Source organism: Watersipora subatra, chromosome 9 (genome assembly GCF_963576615.1).
Source record: "Watersipora subatra chromosome 9, tzWatSuba1.1, whole genome shotgun sequence".
In the NCBI taxonomy this organism is placed as follows: domain Eukaryota; kingdom Metazoa; phylum Bryozoa; class Gymnolaemata; order Cheilostomatida; family Watersiporidae; genus Watersipora; species Watersipora subatra.
The window spans coordinates 9,506,257-9,528,556 of NC_088716.1; the positions used below are offsets into that span (position 1 = coordinate 9,506,257).

Consider the following 22,300-nt stretch of genomic DNA (forward strand, 5'->3'; position numbering starts at 1 on the left):
GTCTTCCTGTTTGCTACCTGTTTTTCTTTATAAAGAGGTTTTAACAATAAACAATAATGAATAATAAATAACAATAAACATGTTTTAACAAGGAATCACCTACACTTACAATGTAATTTAACTTTGCACCATTAATTTAGCATGCACGGTCACCATTAATTCACCATTCACCTGCACCATTAATACAGCAGTATCATATTCAGCATGCATGGACACAGTTTAGTATGCCAAACGGATAAAATATTGGAATTTCTGCAAATTCTGGCATTTAAAAAGATTCTATTCTCATTATTTTTTCCACAAACTACTTATTATTTTTAAGCAATTAGAAAGAATAAAAAATTTTCATTGAACACAATAGAATCATATTTAATGTACCTGCGTGTAACGCAATCATAACTGCAATAAAACCATGATGGTTTAGGTGAAAAACATTAAATGATAACAGTCATTAAATTTCAAGCTCTGTCACGTGCATTATAAAATCAAACAAAACAACCACATGTCACTTCACCCTTCTATTTTTTAGAGCTGTTTGGGTTATCCAAAATTAGCATAGTCTCCAAATTCACTGCAATGGTCTTTGAGTACTTGGTACAAGTATTCATACTGTCCCTAGTAAGCAAAGCAAGTGACAATTAATTTGCTACAGCTGTTTCCGTGCAGATTCTATCATAATAAGGAAAAAAAATTATATTATGAGGTTAGGAAGTTAGGGATTAGGTATTGAACAATAAAATTTACATAACCAAATACGACACGAAAATATAAAGTTATCAGAAACGAAAAACTTTATCTTGATATTTACAAAAACTCTTAAATACAAAAAAATTTTGGTGGTTGAGTTTGAGCTAAGGCAAGCACAACTATACAGTTCATAATTTTAAATCAAATGTAACTATAGTATAAACAAAAATGATGGAAGCCAGCTTTTAGTGGAGCAATGAAATTATTATTTTAGAATCGCTAGAAGCAGTCAAATCTTCACTTACGATAGCGGAGATTAACTGAGGGCGTCTCAGTTTTGCCATTACTGTAGGAGTGTAAACATCAACCATCTGCTGTCTTCAACTTCTCTATAGCAGTGTATACACAGAGAAAGCTGTACTTTTGTATTACTACTCATCTTTTACTGGCTAATTACTCATAGCTTATCAAATAAAATAGCGGTAGGAGAGGAGATTAATAATGACTAAGTTATAAATATGCACAAAATATTAAGCTACCATAAACCAAATTTTCATGTCAGATGTTAACGCAAAAATGCCCTGTGGCCCCAAACTCATTGCGCCCATTTGCAACTCATTTGCACCCAGGGGTGTCAAACCCATTTTTACCGAGGGCCACATCAGGGTAATGGCTGACCTCAAAGGGCCAGATGTAACTTATAATTGTAGCGAAATGTAATCGAATAATGTAAAATAAATTTAACTAATTTTTGATATCAAATAATTTTGACTTTATTACTTAAAGTTGCAAACAAAACAGTTGCACAGCAAAACATGCAGAACACTTTTTCCAGAAAAGAATCAGAAAAATTACACAATACCTATTAACATGGTCATACTTTCAGTAAAATCAAAAATTGTGAGCTGCTAAGAACATAAATTTGTTTGCATACACACATTAAACATGCAAACACTAAATAATTGCAACAGCAGCAACACAAAATCAATATGTAAGCAGCTAAAAACAAAAAACTATTTTCTATTTGCTGAAACAAAGGTAGACTTGCACCATAAAATGGCTAAATATACAGAGTTTGACTAAATTACTTATTTATTACATACAATACAAAGTTATGAATATTATTTATACATACACAGTTTGTCGTGAACCTGAATATCATGAAACTCTAATTTTGAACTTTTCCTCGCGAGAATTATTTTTCTAACCAAAGCATAGCAAATCTACTTGCCAATATAACTCAAATAAACTATCATAAACATGTTTCAAATAATGAAAATATGTTCAGTAACTGTGTTCTTGACTTTTCAGACTTCATAGGCAGCTCTAAGAATCAATATGATCCTATCGAGATTTAGCCTGTCTTGACAAGCTGTTGTTTTTGCGTAGTTGTCCCCCCCCCCGTCGAGCGGCGAGCAACAACAGCTTGTCATAAAGACGTACTGCGCCTGATGCATCAGCTGCACTTATAAGGAGTTATTCTCTTCCGTCTATGCGGCTTGGTTGCGATGTTATGTCGGTCGCTCCATTGGTAATCGTAACGAATTTTGTGCAAAAATTTTTGTAGAAAAAATAAGATTATAGCGTTTAACCAGCGACTAGTCTCTGCGGTAATCTTTAGTAGAACTTGAGAACTTAGGTAACAACAGCGACTAAACATGTCGTTATTTGTGCGCTCAGTCAGTTTTATTTCTATTTTTGTATCAGTCAGTTTTATTTGTTCTAATGGATTTTATTTTAAGTTTATTTTATTCTTAAATTCTACTAAAGTTTATCACAAAAACTGGTCTTTGGTTAAACGTTGTAATCTTTTTTTTTTCTACATAAATTTTTGCGTAAAATCCGTTATGATTACCAATGGAGCGACCGACATAACATCGCGGCCAAGCCGCGTAGACGGAAGAGAACAACTCCTTATAAATGCAGCTGATGCATCAGGTGCAGTACGTCTTGTGACAAGCTGTTGTTGTTCGCCGCTCGACGGGGGGACAACTACGCAAAAACAACAGCTTGTCAAGACAGGCTAATCGAGATTGAATGATAGCTTTAGTCTGACCACGACTGACAGCCTAAAAAGTACATTTTCATTCGAGCGTAACGATTCAAATTGACAAAAGTAAAAGTTAATATAAACTTTGAAACATTAAAAATAATGTTTCGCATTAATTTATGCCGTCTTTCACTGTCTTACCCCTTCTGAATCTGCATATTTACTTCTGGAGTTGAAAAAAATTGATCGCAAACGATAAAATTTAAAATGATCGCGTTGATTTCCGGTTTAGCTAGATATCGCGACGGGTGTAGTATTTTAGTTATAACTTATGCCACAGACATCCCTGAGGCATATTTGATTAGCCAGAATATTTTCGTTCTAACCAATCAAAAATATTCCTATGCAATTTAAAAATAACGATACAAGGAGTAGATAAATTTCAGAGACAAGATAACTCGCGTTGGGTGCCTAGCAACGTTATTACTACGGGAGTTAACTCCGTCTGGTGCGAATGAGTTGAGCTCTCGCGAGCCCCATAAAATGAACTGGCGGGACACTTGTGGCTCGCAGGCCATGTGATTGACACATGTGCTATAAGCGTTTGCGTGCGTAAACAAATAGCCGGCTAGTTCTTCTGGAAAATTCCAGATGGATGGCGCATGGTTTTTTTCCGCTCGTGATGGCTTTTTCCTATCCGCGTGAGTGAGGCAGGAGTGACGCGCCCTCCCTCTATATAAAGAGATGTATAGAACTTAGCCAATTATTAACTGTTTTCGACCAAAGCTGTTATTACTATAAGTAAGCTACCAATAGCTGCTACCGACAGTATCCCATACATTACTGCTAATTTGTATTTTCAGTGGACATAAGGTGGTAATAAGGTATGCATCTCTATATTCTATATCTCTGCATTATCTTATTACTTTTTTGAGTATGTAAATAGTATTCGTTTTATTCATCTTTAATTCCAAAAGTCAGCATTCCGAGATTATGGTTGCTAAAGTTTACTAAAACTAATTATTTTTCATTGTTACATTTGTCATGAATAATTATTTAGATGCCTGAAAGAAATTTTGACGCATTGGATGTAGACCGGCGCAGGCAAGCCGCTGAGTATGTGCCAGGATATGACTGGATACCTGGAAGATTTGGGCCACCACCTGGCATTCTAAAAGAAAGGAAGGAGCAATTTGGTGAGTGTGCACCACCAATTTGTTTTCAAAACCTTTTAGACATCTAAAGTCTAAGTGTTTAGCAGCATAGATTGTCTTTTCATAATAATAATGAAATATATTTATATTAAAAGGTATTATTTTCAGAGTATGTATGACAAGTGAGCAATCAAATGTACTCGTCAAGGCAGGGAATTTGTTCAACATAATTATTGGTTTGAAAAAGTTCAGCTTATCTAAATCAGACACAATTATACTATAGCCTTGTTTGCTAAATATGTGCTAGGTGAGTTAGCTACCTTAGTGCTATGCTATTCAGTATAACCAATTATATACAGCCCCCCTGTGGTAACTGTATATCATTGGTATAATTGTGAATTGGTTCATTACATTTTTTTTAGCCGTTGACTACAGTGCTTACAGCAAAAGTATTTGTATTGTGCAAATTTGCAAGGTCGAGGGGGAAATCATTTTTCTTGTCTTCTATGGTAGATCGCATGTCAGACAAGGAGTTCCTCTATGCCTTCCTAAAACTCAGTCAGGAAGAGAAAGCGTCTTTCATGGTCTCAGAGAGGGAAAGGCAACGAACCTTTGCTGCTCACTGGCCTATAGAAACGATAGTCAAAGCTCATGACTGTGCTAAGGAGGGGTTTTACTACACTGGTGTAGCAGACAGAGTGCAGTGCGCTTTCTGTGGTGGAATCGTCAGGAACTGGGAGAGGGGAGATGTGCCCAAGTATCAGCATAAAAACTTCTTCAACTACTGCAAGATGGTTCAAAGTGAGTTGCATGTGGTGAATATTGTATTTCTACTATTAGAAACTTTGGATAATTTAATATAATGACCCCAGTTAGTCACATTTATTTCTGTTACAAGATGCTGAGAATTTCTTGTTGCTACAATGAATAAGAACGTAAATTTTCCCAGATTTCTGAGATTGATATCGAAACATTTTGTCTGGTTAGTTTGTCTAACGTTACTTCTAAACATACCTACTGTAGCTACTATATTTATTAAGTGTTTTTAGCACAAGTATTTATCACTCTATTTTTATTGCCAAATGATTTCAGTCTACCAACCAACACTCTAAGGCATAATATAACATGTTGATTATCATGTTGTAGACAAGCCATGTCAGAATATCCCTATAAGTAACTGTGGACTTCCTAAAGACCTCATGACAAGTCAACTGAGTAGCTTTGTCAGAGATGATCGAAGTGAGTATCTGTTGACCACATACAGTATAATAACTCATTAAATGTATAATAAATGTTTAGTATAGGTCCACATTACTATGTCAACTTTTATAATTTGTTACATCACAGTAGTTTGGGGTGTAATATTGTGATACAGTTATTTATTTTACCAATACTGTAACAGTTACTTCTTGCTGATATATGAGTCACACTTTGACTTCAACAGCAGCCTTAGCCATTTATGAACTATTATGTAGAACCAGCTACTCTTGGTGACCTGAATATCAACACAATCAGACCCAAGGATCCACCTATGAGTGTCTACAGTAAGAGAATGGATACATACCGACGGTACCCTAGCGGTAACCCAATAGCTGCAGACAAGCTTTGTGAAGCTGGCTTTCTGTATGAAGGAATAGGAGACAAAGTGAAGTGTTTTTGGTGTGATGGAGCGCTTGAGATGTGGAGCAGGGGAGACGATCCATGGGCAGAACATGCAAAGTATGTGTACAAACCTGAATTAACTGCTTAGAATGCTATTATAATTTTGTCAATTTCTCTTTACAAAGTTAATTTTATTGCGGTATTCAACTGCATTTTTGTTTTTTAAGGTGGTACCCAGGCTGCACTTTTGTTCAACAAACAAAGGGATTGGCCTTCATCAAAACTGTGCGGCAACAGATGACTCCCGATAACATCGCTACTGCAGAAACCCTGCTTTACAACAAGGGAGATGTTTCTTTTCTTGGTAAGTTGCTTATCAGTTTATTTCAGCTCTTGGTTCTTGACCAACCTTTTCCACTTCTGATGGCAGTGTATTTATTATGTCATTCTCAACTAGATATTAGTTTTATTTACTAAACAAGTCCAGAAGTAAATATGTTGTTTAGTAAATGGTCTTTTTAACAAAATAGGTCATTTATGTTATTTACTCTGTCTAATTTGTGATGTAAATTCCATCAGTGTTTACAGACCTCTGGATATTAGTTAATTATTTTTGTACTGCTGCAGAGGAAGACATGGAAACAAGTGAAGAGCCAGTGTCTATAGAGGAACTTGATGGATACAAATACTGTCGATTACTTGAGTATCCAGCTGAAATCATTGTCAAGGCTTATGAAGTTAATGATGGTAAGTTACATAGACTTTGATATTGTCTAGAAGACTTGTGTATGCTAGTAGCTTTGTTTAAGTCACATATTGTTTTAGCTATTGAGACTATAATTAGTAATTGACTTTGAAGCGAAATCTTTTAGACTATAATAAGGCACAGTTAAAATAGTTTGTATTTACTCGCTATGTACCACACAATTAGGAACTCACTCTATTGTGGTTGTAGATGTTGAATTTGAGAAGCCAAGTAAGCTGGTGGAAATAGTACAAGAGCTGTATGAGGGCAACTCCATACCTTTAGGTAAGTGTAAAGAGTTCATTTGAAGACATTTTGTGTCTTCATAGGTCATTTCGATGTCATTAGAGGTCATTGTACATTTACTGTTCTACCAATCAACTTGCTTACGAACTTACTCTTACTGTTTACAGAGGAATACCAAAAAGAAGTAGCAAGTAGAAAGAATGACCAATCAGTGACAACTGGTGTCACTGATTCAACCACTCAACCAGGAAGGTGGGTACCTCATATTTAACTGTTCTTATTGGTTGCCATTAGATGACACTCAATACTAACATTGTCTCCCTCCGCATAACACAACCATATATTCTTATAGGAGGATAAACGTGGTTGAGCTGATCACGAACCCTAATGATCCCTCTGAGCAGGATTGTAAGGACCTGGTTGATGCTCTCAGATGTAAAAAGTGCAGAAAGAACATGGTGAGCTTTCCTTACTATTCTATCATTAGCTATATATTTATTATTAGGGCTTCAATGAGTCAATAGTTTACTTTTAACATTGATTTCATTATTGACCAGTTTTGTGTATTGATCTGATTGCTAAAATGCCGCAAAAACCTCAAATTAAATGTCGTGACACTCCATTTTTCAACCTTCCCTATAGTGGCAGTCAAACAGAAGTGGCGTTCAAATAGAGGTTGGCATTCAAATAAAGGTGGCCTTGAGATGAAGGGTGGCACTCTATTTCTCAACCCTTCTCTCCTAGAGGCGTTCAAATAGGGGCGGCCTTAAATTAAAGGTGACGTTCAAATACAGATATTATGGCAGTTTACATTTCACATGGATTTTATTATTGGCCAGTTTGATTTATTGATGTGATTGTTGGTCATTGTACATGTACTCGCCTCTGGCTAATATGCTTTTAGTCTATTCTGGCCTAATGGATGTTTGTTTGTTGTAGTCTGGAGCCGTTGTTCTTCCTTGTAGATGTTACTGCCTCTGTCAGGACTGCAGCAAAGGAAATCTCCCTGCAAAATGCCCAGCATGTGCAAGCACTGTTAAAGGTGCCTGCAGGACATTCCTTGCCTAATTATGACATAGTTTGAACTGGTTATGTAGAGATGCCAAAGAAATCTTTAAATTCTCAAGATTCTAAGTAAAATGTCACTGTTAGATTTTCAATGAGCCTTAGTTGGCGCGAAATCATCTTTTAGCAAGGTCACGTTGACGTCGTGAGAATGCTTATCTCGTCTAGTCAACATCTAGATTCTGGGTTTGTTTATTAATATCTGTAGGTGATGATAGTATTTATTGATAAACATGAAAAAGAATTAATCTGAGAAAAACAGCAACTGTTGTGTATTGACGATAACCTAGAACCTTGCATATTCTGGTGATGAGAAACATCAGGGATACTAAAGTTTTCCTTAAGATTGACTTAACTTTTCAAGCAGTCCTTATGCTGAGATCAGTTTTCAAGTGTTTTATGAAATGAACCCGTTGCCTTTTACTCTGCAATATATATAGTTTATTTTTTTATTTTGTTGCAAGTTTTACTGCAGGATAATCTTATATTTCACTTATATATTTTTATTTAATGCATTTATTTGTATTTTGAACCTTGATAAGCAGTGCCAGTTTTTATATAGTTTTTTTTATAGTTAATTATAAGTGCAGTCAATATAGCTGTACAGCAATGATGTCTCACAATATAACTACATATACAACTTCAACCAATCACGATACAGACATTCGACTTATCAACTTCAATGAGTTACCTATGTATTTAAAACTATAATTAATAATTGACAGGCATGTGGGAAGAATTTAGTAGCTTGTTTTCAACTTCATGCTCATCTTGTTAAGGTTATGTCATGTCTCAAAGCCAACAGAGAACTTTATGCACTCAAATCTTTACTATAATACGAGTGCTAATAGTGTTGGGAAAAACACTGCGCTGTATATAGATTAAATAGATGCACTCTGATATTTGGATTCTCAGACAAGCATGCTATCATGCGCACCATTGAATATATTGAAAAATTGATTGCACCATTGTTATATGTATGTATGAATTGATTAGGCAGAAATTGGAATAATAATTGCACCATTATGTGTATATCATTTAAAGTTTAATGCATTTTCTCTTTATGGGCGCCCCTTGTATATTTGCATGTTCCAAAGCTTTACACTACAAAATTCTATCATGTATGTGTCCAAACTAACAGAGAACTTCATGCAATCAAATCTCTACTATAATGAGAGTGTCAAGAGTGTTGAAAAAACACTCCACTGCAAATGGATGCACTCTAATATTCGAATTCCCAGACAAGCATGCCACTATCTACACCACTCGATCACCTTTCTATGTTCCAAAGCTTTACACTACAAAATTCTATCATGTCTCAAAGCTAACAGAGAACTTCATGTGCTAAAATCTTTACTATAATAAGAGTGCTAATAGTGTTGTGAAAAACACTGCGCTGCATGTATATAGATTATATATATGCACTCTGATATTTGGATTCCCAGTCAAGCATGCTATCATGCGCACCGCTCGACCACCTTCCAGCATCTAATAATATTTTTGCACATAGCTATTACACGGGACCATCTCTCATGACAAAAGCCAGCATACTAGTAACCATAACAACTCAGTATTTATCTAAGAATATCAATTCATATTTCATCATTGATGTTCCGTGATGCTTTATAATGTGAAAAGATAATGGATGTGGAAAGCATATTGAGTTTGATTAAGAAGGGACCATAATCAATTAGCATTTAGTCACACACTCACACTTGTCGACAGATCTTGAAAGCATATTGAGCGCTACACAAGAGGAGATGTAGTTAGACCTTGTCTGTGTTAACAGACTACAGTAAGGCCTATGATTACAACTAATTCGGTATGTTAAATTTTAGCATTTGATCTAAAGTTTTGTAATTGTTATTCTCAGACCGTCTTGTGTGGCTGCGATTAACTGTTCGTTTTTGAGCTTTTAAGAGCTTTTGTTATCACATTTCCACATATTTGGCACCTACAACACAACAGAGTAAGACATGGTGAATCTTTTGATACCAAATAACTGTAATGTGAATTTTGTTGCAAGTCAACCTTTAAGGTATCTGCGTGTAAAGCAAGTCAACCTTTAAGGTATCTGCGTGTAAAGCAAGTCAACCTTTAAGGTATCTGCGTGTAAAGCAAGTCAACCTTTAAGGTATCTGCGTGTAAAGCAAGTCAACCTTTAAGGTATCTGCGTGTAAAGCAAGTCAACCTTTAAGGTATCTGCGTGTAAAGCAAGTCAACCTTTAAGGTATCTGCGTGTAAAGCAAGTCAACCTTTAAGGTATCTGCGTGTAAAGCAAGTCAACCTTTAAGGTATCTGCGTGTAAAGCAAGTATAACTGCAATAGAACCATGATGGTTTAGGTGAAAAACGTTAAATGATAACAATTTTAGATTTCAAGCTTTTTCACGCGCCTTAGACAATCAAACAAAACAGCCTCATTTCACTTCACATATCCATTCTTTAGAGATGTTTGGATTATCCAAAATTAACATAGTCTCTGAATTTACTGCAACGTTCTTTGAGTACTTGGTACAAGTATTCATACTGTTCCTATTAAACAGAGCAACAATTAAATTTGCTGCAACTGTTTCTGTGCAGGTTTTGTCATAATGAACAGAAAAAAAATTTATATTATGAGGTTAGAAAGTTAGGGATTGATCACTAAAATTTGCATAATCAAGAAAATATAGATTAATCAAAGGCGAGAACATTTTTCTCGATTTTTACAAAACTTTAATACAAAAAATTATTGGTGGTTGAGTTTGAGCTAAGGCTAAGGCAAGTACAACTATACAGTTCATAATTTTAAATCAAATTTGACTATAGTATAAATAAAAATGATTGAATCCAGCTTTTAGGGTAGCAATGAAATTATTATTTTAGAATTGCTAAAAGACGTAGTCAAATCTTCGCTTAATATAGCTGAGATGAACTGAGGGTGCCTCAGTTTGCCATAACTGCGGGAGTATAAACATCAACTATCTGCTGTCTTCAACTTCTCTGCAGCATTGTATACATAGAGGTAGGTTCCACACTTGGTGCTTCCATCCCTGTGCTTTAGCATACTTTACAAAATAATTTAAATGCTATGAAAAGTGGTTGAATTCTCGGTAAACAAAGCATACATATGCAAAGCAGATATCCTACAGAATGAATTTATTCGCCGAGTTAAATTTCGCGAAAACTTCCATTTCATACATATTCGCGGATTAATTTATTCGCGGCTGAACACTGTCACTCTCTATGAAGAGTTGACTCTTTTGCGGATAGCAATAGAGTTAACCCTACGCATGCGCACATTGTGTGTTCCGGTTTCTATTTAGCTTACAACTGCGAGTCGATAGTGCTAAGCTATAATTTTTTTGCTGCGATCAGAGGTTTTCACGAATATTCATTGATTTGGAGGCCTTTGATGAACCAACAACTTGTGGTAAGTAAAGAGTTTTTTTCAAAACCACTTACTAAATTAGTTGAATTTTACTTTAGTTTTTCGGTAAAACGCAATATTTAATTTTTTCATCTCTACCGCTTCGTTATCTGTTTTAGTGTGAGAGAGAGATTTTTCATCATAATGAAGGCACAGTGATTGCAAGGGTAATAGATGTCATTCTTAGAAGATCATCAACCATTCAGGGAAGTCTTGAAATTGAGGTAGAAGTGACCGCAGCTGCTAACGAGAAGAATATATTTGTTTTAAAAACGAACAAAGACGCCTTTACGAGCACAAAGTTTTGGACAACCGGCAGAACTTTGCAATAGTAAGCCACGAGGAAATTTCTGATGATAACTTCCTTACTAGCCATGTAGTAGCGAGATAATCGCCTTTAACATCTACCCAAAACAGTGACAGCGATATAGAGCTGCTATTACTATATATTATATATATATATATATATATATATATATATTATATATATATTATTAAATAACTAGTCAGAGAGCACCATTATACGCTAGTATTCACTTATCAAGAGTACTAGTTTAATTTTATTGCTAGACAACCGCCATATGGACTAAACTGTTTATATTTACTCCACTCATCGTTTGTAAAATACTATTTGTATTTGAAATATTTAATTTATACACTCAAGTTTGTATTAAATTATAATATATATACATGAAATATATAATATAATCATGTTTGCTGCAGCGATATCAAGGAGTTGTTGTTGATGAAGGGGTCTAGGCTAACTGGTTGCTTCTCTGCCAATATTCCTGCCTTGATGAATATTATTACTTGTCTCTAGTTTTCGTAATCGGAATAGGTCATATTTCATTCTCAATCTGCAGTAAACACACACAAAAAATGTTGATAAGTGTTACGGAAGTACAAAAACAATAGCTGAAGCAGTTAATCAGTTTTTAAACAAAAGAATTAACTAATGCAGTTAATTATGGAAAAACGTATCTGCACTGCAAATCAAATACATACCATAATGTCCAGATCAGAATCACGATCATCATCAACTACGGTATTAGAGATTGATGGAGTTGATTTCAATGTCAAAAGACTAGGAGAGATTTTTGTAATGACAAAGCCATGCCGAATAACTTGTGAAAACCTTGAATAATTTTGTAAAGAAGTTTGATGCAATGGCAATAAATCTCGAAGCCCCGGCAATGATTTCAATGAAATTCTGGAACTTGGCTACGTTTAGTACTTCTGCTTTGCGGCTACTTTTGCGATGACGCCATTCTGCATATCTTGTGACAACTTTGAATAATTTTGTAAAGAAATGTGACGCATTGGCAATGATTTCAGAGCAATTATTATAGCAATGATTTTAAAAAGGTTTTGGAACTCAACTACGTTTAGTATTTATGCCTAGTGGCTAGTTTTTAATTTGAAGCAGTAGTTATTCTCCCTTGTGATTAAAAATAGAACTAATTATTCGCGGAATTTAATAATCGCAGAATTGACTGTTCGCAAAATCGCGGATTTTTATAACCATCAAATGTTTTCATCCTGTAGGGTATACACAAACCAGATATATACTTTGCAATGATAATAAGACTTGTGTATGCTGATAGCTTTGTTTAAGTGACATATTGTTTTAGCCATTGAGACTATAGTTAGTAATTGACCTTGAAGCGAAATCTTTTAGACTATAATAAGGCACAGTTGAGATAGTTTGTATTTACTTGTTTATGTACCACACAATGAGGAACTCTATTGTGGTTGTAGATGTTGAATTTGAGGAGCTAAGTAAGCTGGTAGAGATAGTACAGGAGCTGTATGAGGGCAACTTCATACCTTTAGGTAAGTGTAGAGAGTTCGTTTAAATACATTTTGTGTATTCATATGTCATTTCGATGTTATTAGAGGTCATTGTACATTTACTGTTCTACCAATCAACTTGCTTACGAACTTACTCTTACTGTTTACAGAGGAATACCAAAAAGAAGTAGCAAGTAGAAAGAATGACCAATCAGTGACAACTGGTGTCACTGATTCAACCACTCAACCAGGAAGGTGGGTACCTCATATTTCACTGTTCTTATTGGTTGCCATTAGATGACACTCAATACTAACATTGTCTCCCTCCGTATAACACAACCTTATATTCTTATAGGAGGATTAACGTGGTTGAGCTGATCACGAACCCTAATGATCCCTCTGAGCAGGATTGTAAGGACCTGGTGGATGCTCTCAGATGTAAAAAGTGCAGAAAGAACATGGTGAGGTTTCCTTACTGTTCTATCATAAGCCATATATTTATTATTAGGGCTTCAATGAGTCAATAATTTACCTTTAACATTGATTTCATTATTGACCAGTTTCGTGTATTGATCTGGTTGCTAAAATACTGTAAAACCTATAGTTGAATGCCATGACACTCCATTTTTCAACTATTCCCATATAGTGGCAGTCAAACAAAGGTGACGTTCAAATCAAGGCTGGCATTCAAATAGAGGCTGGCATTCAAATAAAGGTGACCTTGAAATGTAAGCTGGCGCTCTATTTTTCAACTCTTTTCTCATAGAGGCGTTCAAATAGAGGTGGCCTTGTATTAAAGGTATCGTTCAAATTCAGATGTTATGGCAGTTTACATTTCACATCAATTTCATTATTGATCAGTTTGATTTGTTGATTTGAATGTTGCTCATTACACCTGTACTCGCCCTGGCTAATATACTTTTAATCTATTCTGGTTTAATGGATGTTTGTTTGTTGTAGTCTGAAGCCGTTGTCCTTCCTTGAGGATGTTACTGCCTCTGTCAAGACTGCAGCAAAGGAAATCTCCCTGCAAAATGCCCAGCATGTGCTAGCACTGTGAAAGGTGCCTGCAGGACCTTCCTCGCCTAATTGTGACATAGTTTGATTTGGTTATGTAGAGATGCCAAAGAAATCCTAAAATTCTCAAGATTCTAAGTAAAATGTCACTTTTAGATTTTCAATGAGACAGAGTTGACGCGAACTCATCTTTTAGCAAGGTCACGTTGACGTCGTGAGATGGCTTATTTTGTCTAGTCAACATATAGATTCTGGGTTTGTTTATTAATATCTGTAGGTGATGATAGTATTTATTGATAAACAAAAAATGAAAAAGAATTAATCTGAATAACAGCAACTGTTGTGCATTGACGATAACCTAGAACCTTCCATATTCTTGTGATGAGAAACATCAGGTATACTAGAATTTTCCTTACGATTGACTTGAATTTTTCAAGCATTCCCTTTGCTGAGATCAGTTGTCAAGTGTTTTATGAAATGAACCCGTTAACTTATACTCTGCCATATATATAGTTTATTTTTTATTTCGTTACAAGTTTTACTTCAGGATAATCTCATATTTCACTTATATTTTTTTATTTAATGCATTTATTTCTATTTCGAACCTTGATATTTAGTGCCAGTTTTTATATAGTTTTTTTATAGTTAATGATAAATACAGTCAATATAGCTGTACAGCAATGATGACTCACAATATACCATCATATAAAACTTCAACCAATCACGATATAGACATTTGACCTATCAACTTCAATAAGCTACCTATGTATTTTAAACTATAACCAATAACTGAGTAGAGGCATGTGGGAAGAATTTAGTAGCTTGTTTTCAACTTCATGCTCACCTTGTTATGGTAAAAGACATATTTATTGCCGCTTTGTTTCAGCTATGCATGGCATTTTTTACAAACTGATGAAAACTGAAGTCTATCAAAGCCATGTCTTTGAAATTTGCGGCGAACCTGTAGGAGTTGAACCTCTGCTGAATTAGGGTGTGAATGCTAATATGCTTGTGTGTTATGAGTGATTAATGTTCATGCCTTTAGCGTTGTCATAGTTGGCTAACATATAGCTGCAAATGCATATAAATGGTATTACAAGCGTGCCAAAAAATCTAGTCACTCGGAAATCATAAAGTTGCTGATAGCAACTATTAAAACAACATAACTCACAAGTTATATCATAAAATAGCTGAAACAAAACAACACAGACGAAATATTGTTATTATTGAAAGCATTGTTTTAACAATATGGCCCATTCATGTATCAATTGTGCTATTGATGTACACATTGATGGTGCAATTGGTGTAAGCATTGATTGCACCATTGTTATCTGGGTTATGAATCAATGAAGTGAAATGGAATATTTATTGCACCATTGTTATATGTATATGAATCAATTAGGCAGAAATTGGAATAACGATTGCATCATTGTGTATATAGCATTTGAAACTTTAAGCATTTTCTTTTTACATTTGAGGCCCTTGTATATGTCCACATTCTCAAATTTTACATAACAAAATTCTATTAAGTCTCAAAACTAACAGAGAACTTCAAGCACTCAAATCTTTACTATAATAAAAGAACTAATAGTGTTGTGAAAAACACTGCGCTGTATATAGATTATATAGATGCACTCTGATATTTGGATTCTCAGACAAGCATGTTATCATGCGCACCATTGAATATATTGAAAAATTGATTGCACCATTGTTATATATGTATGAATCGATTAGGCAGAAATTGGAATAATAATTGCACCATTATGTGTATATCATTTAAAGTTTCATGCATTTTCTCTTTATGGGCGCCCCTTGTATATTTGCATGTTCCAAAGCTTTACACTACAAAATTCTATCATGTATGTGTCAAAACTAACAGAGAACTTCATGCAATCAAATCTCTACTATAATGAGAGTGTCAAGAGTGTTGAAAAAACACTCCACTGCAAATGGATGCACTCTAATATTCGAATTCCCAGACAAGCATGCCACTATCTACACCTCTCGATCACCTTTCTATGTTCCAAAGCTTTACACTACAAAATTCTATCATGTGTCAAAGCTAACAGAGAACTTCATGTGCTAAAGTCGTTACTATAATAAGAGAGCTAATAGTGTTGGGAAAAACACTGCGCTGTTTATAGATTATATAGATGCACTCTGATATTTGGATTCTCAGACAAGCATGCTATCATGCGCACCGCTCGACCACCTTCCAGCATCTAAGAATATTTTTGCACATAGCTATTACACGTGACCATCTCTCATGACAAAAGCCAGCATACTAGTAACCATAACAACTCAGTATTTATCTAAGAATATCAATTCATATTTCATCATTGACGTTCCGTGATGCTTTATAATGTGGAAAGATAATGGATGTGGAAAGCATATTGAGTTTGATTAAGAAGGGACCATAATCAATTAGCATTTAGTCACACACTCACACTTGTCGACAGATCTTGAAAGTGAGACTTCTCATTTTTCCTCAAGAAGTGCTAAACAAGATGAGATTTTTTTAAACTTTGTCTGTGTTCACAGACTACAGATAGACCTATTATTACAACTAACTTGGCATGTTAAATTTTGGCATTTGGTCTAAAGTTTTGTGAATGTTACTCTCAGCATAAAATATAACTTTTTTATATAAAGCCCTAATTTTTTGCAACATTATTGGTTTTATAAATAAAGGTGAAGAGCAAGTCAATATTGAAAATAAAATGTGTAAAAAATAAAAAACCCAATTGAAGTTGATTTTAAACCTGTTCAAGATTAAGTTATAAAGATTTATGGTTCATATTTCTATCATTCACTCTAACTATATATATATTTGCATAAAACAGAACATGCTAGCAGCATGGTAATAATATGTAAGCTAAACTAAAGCATCCAATGTTTACAGGAAAGTTAGTTGCATAAATGACATCTTTAAAAATCTAACAGAGTAAATAATTTTATTTTTTTTCATTCAATAAATTTGAAAACAAAACGGATGTACTCGGAAAAGTATAATTTTTGTATACAAGATTCAATGTTGTCTATCATCTCCTCTCAAACAATACTGGCGGGTGGAGTTAACAGTAGGTTGCTTCGGCATTTCTTCACACTACGTAAATCTACAAGACGTACATGTTAACATAGCAAAGTAAACACTAATTACACCATGATGATGTCTCTACTCAACCTTATGATAATGTATTGAAGGAATTGACCATGGAAGTACCTTTGTACAGTAATACCGGGTGTGACAAACTCTAACCTTGAAAAAACAAAATAAAAGGATATATTAATTTGAAGAAGACATCGATTTATGCTGAAATGTTCCAGTTCCAGTTGAGATCCATGGATAGCTTGTAATCTCCATATGATTTTGATTAGAGATTCCCCTTGAAAAGCATGGAAAATCTCTTATTGGAATTCCCCAGTGAACTGCATTTGTTTTACATGTAGGTATTTTGTTTAATGATTGCTTTCAGTGCAAACGCTAGTGCAAAGACTTTAGCAAACAATGGGAAATCCTTTATGTGGTAAAATTCCCAAATGTTTTTTAGAATTCCTAATAGTGTTGCAGATTAATTTTTCAAAATGCTACTTTTTTTAGTTTTTAGTACAATTTTGAACAGCTTCACACATAGTTTAGTAGCCTGTTTTCAACTTCATGCTGATCTTGTTATGGTAAAAACACTTCTATTGCTGTTTTGCACATGTACTATCCTCTGGTTAATATACTTTTAATCTATTCTGGACTAATAGATGTTTGTTTGTTGTAGTCTGGAGCCGTTGTCCTTCCTTGTGGATGTTACTGCTTCTGTCAGGACTGCAGCAAAGGAAATCTCCCTGCGAAATGCCCAACATGTGCAAGCTCTGTGAAGGGTGCCTGCAGGATCTTCGTCGCCTAATTGTAACATAGTTTGAACTGGTTATGTAAAGATGCCAAAAAAATGTAAAATCCTCAAAATTGTAATTAAAACAACACCTTTAGACTTTCAATGAGCCCAAGTTGGCGCAAAACCATCTCTTGGGAAGGTCACGTTGGCGTTGTGAGATGGCTTATTTCAGTAGTCAACATCTAGTCAACCCTTTTGTTTATTAATATTTGTAGCTGATGATAGTATTTATTGATAAACAAAAGTTGAAAAAGAATTAATTTTGCAACACACAGTTACTTTTGTGCATTGACGATAACCAAGAACCTTGCATATTCAGGTGATGAGAAACATCAAGTTTTCTAAAGTTTTCCGTAAGATTGACTTGAGTTAGTCAAGCAGTCCCTTTTCTGAAATCAGTTTTAAGTGTTTTATAAAACAAACCCCTTGCCTTGTACACTTTGCATAATACACAATTTATTTTTCTGTTTCTGTACATGTTTTAGTGCAGGCTAATCATGTATTTTATTTACATTTTTTATACTATTTTTTATGTATTTATTTGTACTTCGAACATTGATACTTAGTGTCAGTATTTATATAATTTTTACAGGTAATGATAAATACAGTCAATATAGCTGTACATCAATGATCACTCACAATACAACTACATATACAACTCCAACTAATCACGATACATACATTCAACCTATCAGCTTCAATGAGTTACATATGTATTTAAAACTATAACCAATAACTAAGTAGAGGCATGTGGGGAAGAATTTAGTAGCTTGTTTTCAACTTCATGCTCATCTTGTTATGGTAAAATATCTTTATTGCTGTTTTGTTTCAGCTATGCACGATATCTTTATTGATTGATGAAAACTAGTCAATATATGTAGCTGTACAGCAATGATCACTCACAATACAACTACATATTTAACTTCAACCAATCACGATACAGACATTCAATTTTGACTTATCAACTTCAATGAGTAACTATACAAATTTAAAACTATAACCAATAACTAAGTAGAGGCATGTGGGGAAGAATTTAGTAGCTTGTTTTCAATTTCATGCTCATCTTGTTATGGTAAAAATATCTTTATTGCTGTTTTGTTTCAGCTATGCACGATACTTTTACTCTCTGTTAACAACTCGAGCCAACTAAGGCAATATCAGGGAAATTCGCTGGAGAGTCTGTAGGTGTTAAATTTCTGCTGAATTAGGGTGTGAATGCTAATACGCTTGCATGTTTTATGAGTGATATTTACGCTTTCATATTTGTCATGGTTGGCTCGCTTATTGCAGCAAATGCATATAAAATGTGCAAGTACAAGTATGTCAAAAAAACCTAGTCATTACGAAATCATATGATGCAAGTCAAAAGGCCAAATTATTTAACGAATAAGATTGCTGAGAGCAACTATTAGAACACAACATAACTCCCAAAATGCATAATAAAATTACTTTATGTAATTTGTAACTTTAATTGATTTCAGTACAGTCTCCGAACTTATGTTCTCAGACATAACATAACATGTTGACTATCATGCTTTAGACAAGCCATGTCAGAATATCCCCATTAGTAACTGTGGACTTCCTAAAGACCTCATGACAAGTCAACTGCGTAGCTTTGTCAGGGATGATTGAAGTGAGTATTTGTTGACTACATACAGTCTAAGAACTCATTTAAATGTTCAATAAATGTTTAGTGTAGGTCCACATTACTATGTCACCTCTTATCATTTGTTACATTATAATAGTTTGTGGTGTAAAACTGTAATATAGCTATATATTTTACCAATACTGTAACAGTTACTTCTTGCTGATATGTGAGTCACACTATGACTTCAACAAAAGCCCTAACCATTTATGAACTATTATGTAGAACCAGCTACTCTTGGTGACCTGAGTATCAACAGGATCAGACCCAAGGATCCACCTATGAGTGTCTCCAGTAAGAGAATGGAAACATACCGACGATACCCTAGCGGTAACCCAATAGCTGCAGACAAGCTTTGTGAAGCTGGCTTTCTGTATGAAGGCATCGGAGACAAAGTGAAGTGGTTTTGGTGTGATGGAGCTCTTGAAATGTGGAGCAGGGGAGACGATCCTTGGATTGAACATGTAAAGTATGTGTACAGACCTGAATTAACTGCTTAAAATGCTATTATAGTTTTGACAAGTTCTCTTTATAAAAGATAATTATATTGCGGTATTTAGCAGCTTTTTTGTTTTAAAGGTGGTACCCAGGCTGCACTTTTGTCCAACAAACAAAGGGATTGGCTTTCATCAAAGCCGCCCGGCAAAAGACCACTCCCGATAATATCGCTACTGCAGAAACTCTGCTTTACAACAAGGGAGATGTTTCTTTTCTTGGTGAGTTGTTTACCAGTTTATTTCAGTTCTTGGTTGTAGATATCTGTTTTATTTACTAAAAAATGCCAGAAGTAAACATGTTGTCTACTAAGTGGTTTTGTTTAATAAAATAGGTCATGTTTAATAAAATAGGTCATGTATCTTATTTACTCTGTCTAATTTGTGATGTAAATTCCATCAGTGTTTACAGACCTCTGGATATTAGTTAATTATTTTTGTACTGCTGCAGAAGAAGACATGGAAACAAGTGAAGAGCCAGTATTTATAGAGGAACTTGATGGATACAAATACTGTCTATCACTTGAGTATCCAGATGCGATCATAGTACAGGCTTATGAAGTTAATGATAGTAAGTTGCATAGACATTGATATTGTCTACAAAACTGATGTGTGCTGGTGTCTCTGTGTAAGTCAAAGTCTATGTTTAGTCATAGAGACTCTAGTTAGTAATTGACTTTGGCAGGGCATCTACATGGTTATAATAAGGTGCAGTTGAGATAGTTTATATTTACTTGTTATGCACCACTCGATGGGGAACTCACTCTATTGTGGTTGTAGATGTGGAATTTGAGAAACCAGGTAAGCTGGTGGAGATAGTACAGGAGCTGCATGAGGACAACTCCATACCTTTAGGTAAGGGTAAAGTTTATTTGAAGAAATTTTTTGTCTTTATAGGTCATTTTGATGTCATTAAAGGTCATTGAACATTTACTGTTCGACCAATCAACTTGCTATAGAATTTACTCTTATTGCTTACAGAGGAATATAAGAAGGAAGTAGCAAGCAGAAAGGATGACCAATCAGTTACAACTGGTGTCACTGATTCAACCACTCAACCAGGAAGGTGGGTAGCTCATCATTAACTATTCTTATTGGCTGTCATTAAATAACTCTGACTAATAACATTGTCGTCCCCTGTATAACACAATCTTATCTTCTTATAGGAGGATAAACGTGATTGAGCTAATCACTAACCCTAATGATCTATCTGAGCAGGATTGTAAAGACCTGGTTGATGCTTTCAGATGTAAAAAGTGCAGAAAAAACATGGTGATCTCTCCTTACTGTTCTATTTTTAGCCATATATAGCGAAATCTGAATAATTCGGACTTGGATAATTTGAATTTCTGTTTAATTCAAACATTTTTAGATCTCTGTCTCTCTCTATCATATCACTTACCATTGTAAACAGTCTGTCTAATTCAAATTAACTTGGGATAATTAAAATTATTTGACTTGGTACCTCCGAGTTTCAATAATACAGACTCCACTTTATTTATTATTAAGGCTTCAATGAGTCGATAGTTTAGATTTCACGCTGATTTCATTATTGACCAGTTTGATTTATTGATTTGACTGTTGGTAGCTGTACATGTAATATCCTCAGGCTAATATAATTTTAGTCTTGTCTGGACTAATAGATGTCTGTTTGTTGCAGTCTGGAGCCGTTGTCCTACCTTGTGGATGTTACTGTCTCTGTCAGGACTGCAGCAAAGGAAATCTTCCTGCGAAATGCCCAACATGTGCAAGCTCTGTGAAGGGTGCCTGCAGGACCTTTCTCGCCTAAATTTGACATAGTTTGAACTGGTTATGCAGAAATGCCAAAAAAAATCTAAAATTCTCAAGATTCTAAGTAAAACGTCACTTTTAGACTTTCAATGAGCACGAGTTGGCCCGAAACCATCTCGTGGCAAGGTCACGTTGACGTCGTGAGATGGCTTATGTCGTCTAGTCAACATCTAGATTCTGGGTTTGTTTATTAATATTCGTAGGTGATGATAGTATTTATTGATAAACAAAAATTGAAAAAGAATTAATCTGGAAAAACAGTTACTTTTGTGCATTGACGATAACCAAGAACCTTGCAAATTCAGGTGATGAGAAACATCAGGTATATAAAAGTTTTCCTTAAAATTGACTTGAATTTGTCAAGCAGTCCTTTTTCTGAGATCACTTTTTAAATGTATTTAGAGGTCATTGTACATTTACTGTTCTACCAATCAACTTGCTTACGAACTTACTCTTACTGTTTACAGAGGGATACCAGAAAGAAGTAGCAAGTAGAAAGAATGACCAATCAGTTACAACTGGTGTCACTGATTCAACCACTCAACCAGGAAGGTGGGTACCTCATATTTCACTGTTCTTATTGGTTGCCATTAGATGACACTCAATACTAACATTGTCTCCCTCCGTATAACACAACCTTATATTCTTATAGGAGGATTAACGTGGTTGAGCTGATCACGAACCCTAATGATCCCTCTGAGCAGGGTTGTAAGGACCTGGTTGATGCTCTCAGATGTAAAAAGTGCAGAAAGAACATGGTGAGGTTTCCTTACTG

General features: G+C 34.9%; 2 protein-coding genes across 2 annotated transcripts; both read left to right on the forward strand.

The window, feature by feature from the left end:
• Positions 1–1,263: 1,263 nt before the first annotated feature.
• Positions 1,264–21,918, forward strand: LOC137404764 (baculoviral IAP repeat-containing protein 7-B-like). Its single transcript, XM_068090995.1, has 11 exons — positions 1,264–1,380; positions 3,738–3,873; positions 4,345–4,632; positions 4,978–5,070; positions 5,307–5,550; positions 5,661–5,797; positions 6,061–6,180; positions 6,389–6,463; positions 20,716–20,800; positions 20,901–21,006; positions 21,395–21,918. Exons 1-11 carry the CDS (start codon positions 1,264–1,266, stop codon positions 21,521–21,523), a joined length of 1,530 nt encoding a protein of 509 aa, XP_067947096.1. The 3' UTR covers positions 21,524–21,918.
• On the forward strand, positions 6,517–7,522 carry LOC137404042 (death-associated inhibitor of apoptosis 2-like). The gene is made up of 4 exons (XM_068090196.1): positions 6,517–6,534; positions 6,594–6,676; positions 6,777–6,882; positions 7,364–7,522. Exons 1-4 carry the CDS (start codon positions 6,517–6,519, stop codon positions 7,490–7,492), a joined length of 336 nt encoding a protein of 111 aa, XP_067946297.1. The 3' UTR covers positions 7,493–7,522.
• Positions 21,919–22,300: the final 382 nt, after the last annotated feature.

Excerpts from the sequence above, each read along its gene's own strand:
- LOC137404764 (XM_068090995.1), top strand. The coding sequence starts at position 1,264 with ATGCCCTGTGGCCCCAAACTCATTGCGCCCATTTGCAACTCATTTGCA. Across the intron at positions 1,381-3,737 it reads CTGACCTCAAAGGGCCAGAT|ATGCCTGAAAGAAATTTTGA; the intron begins GTAACTTATAAT and ends ATAATTATTTAG. Across the intron at positions 5,551-5,660 it reads CCATGGGCAGAACATGCAAA|GTGGTACCCAGGCTGCACTT; the intron begins GTATGTGTACAA and ends TTGTTTTTTAAG.
- LOC137404042 (XM_068090196.1), top strand. Across the intron at positions 6,677-6,776 it reads TCAACCACTCAACCAGGAAG|GAGGATAAACGTGGTTGAGC; the intron begins GTGGGTACCTCA and ends ATATTCTTATAG. Across the intron at positions 6,883-7,363 it reads AAAAGTGCAGAAAGAACATG|TCTGGAGCCGTTGTTCTTCC; the intron begins GTGAGCTTTCCT and ends TGTTTGTTGTAG.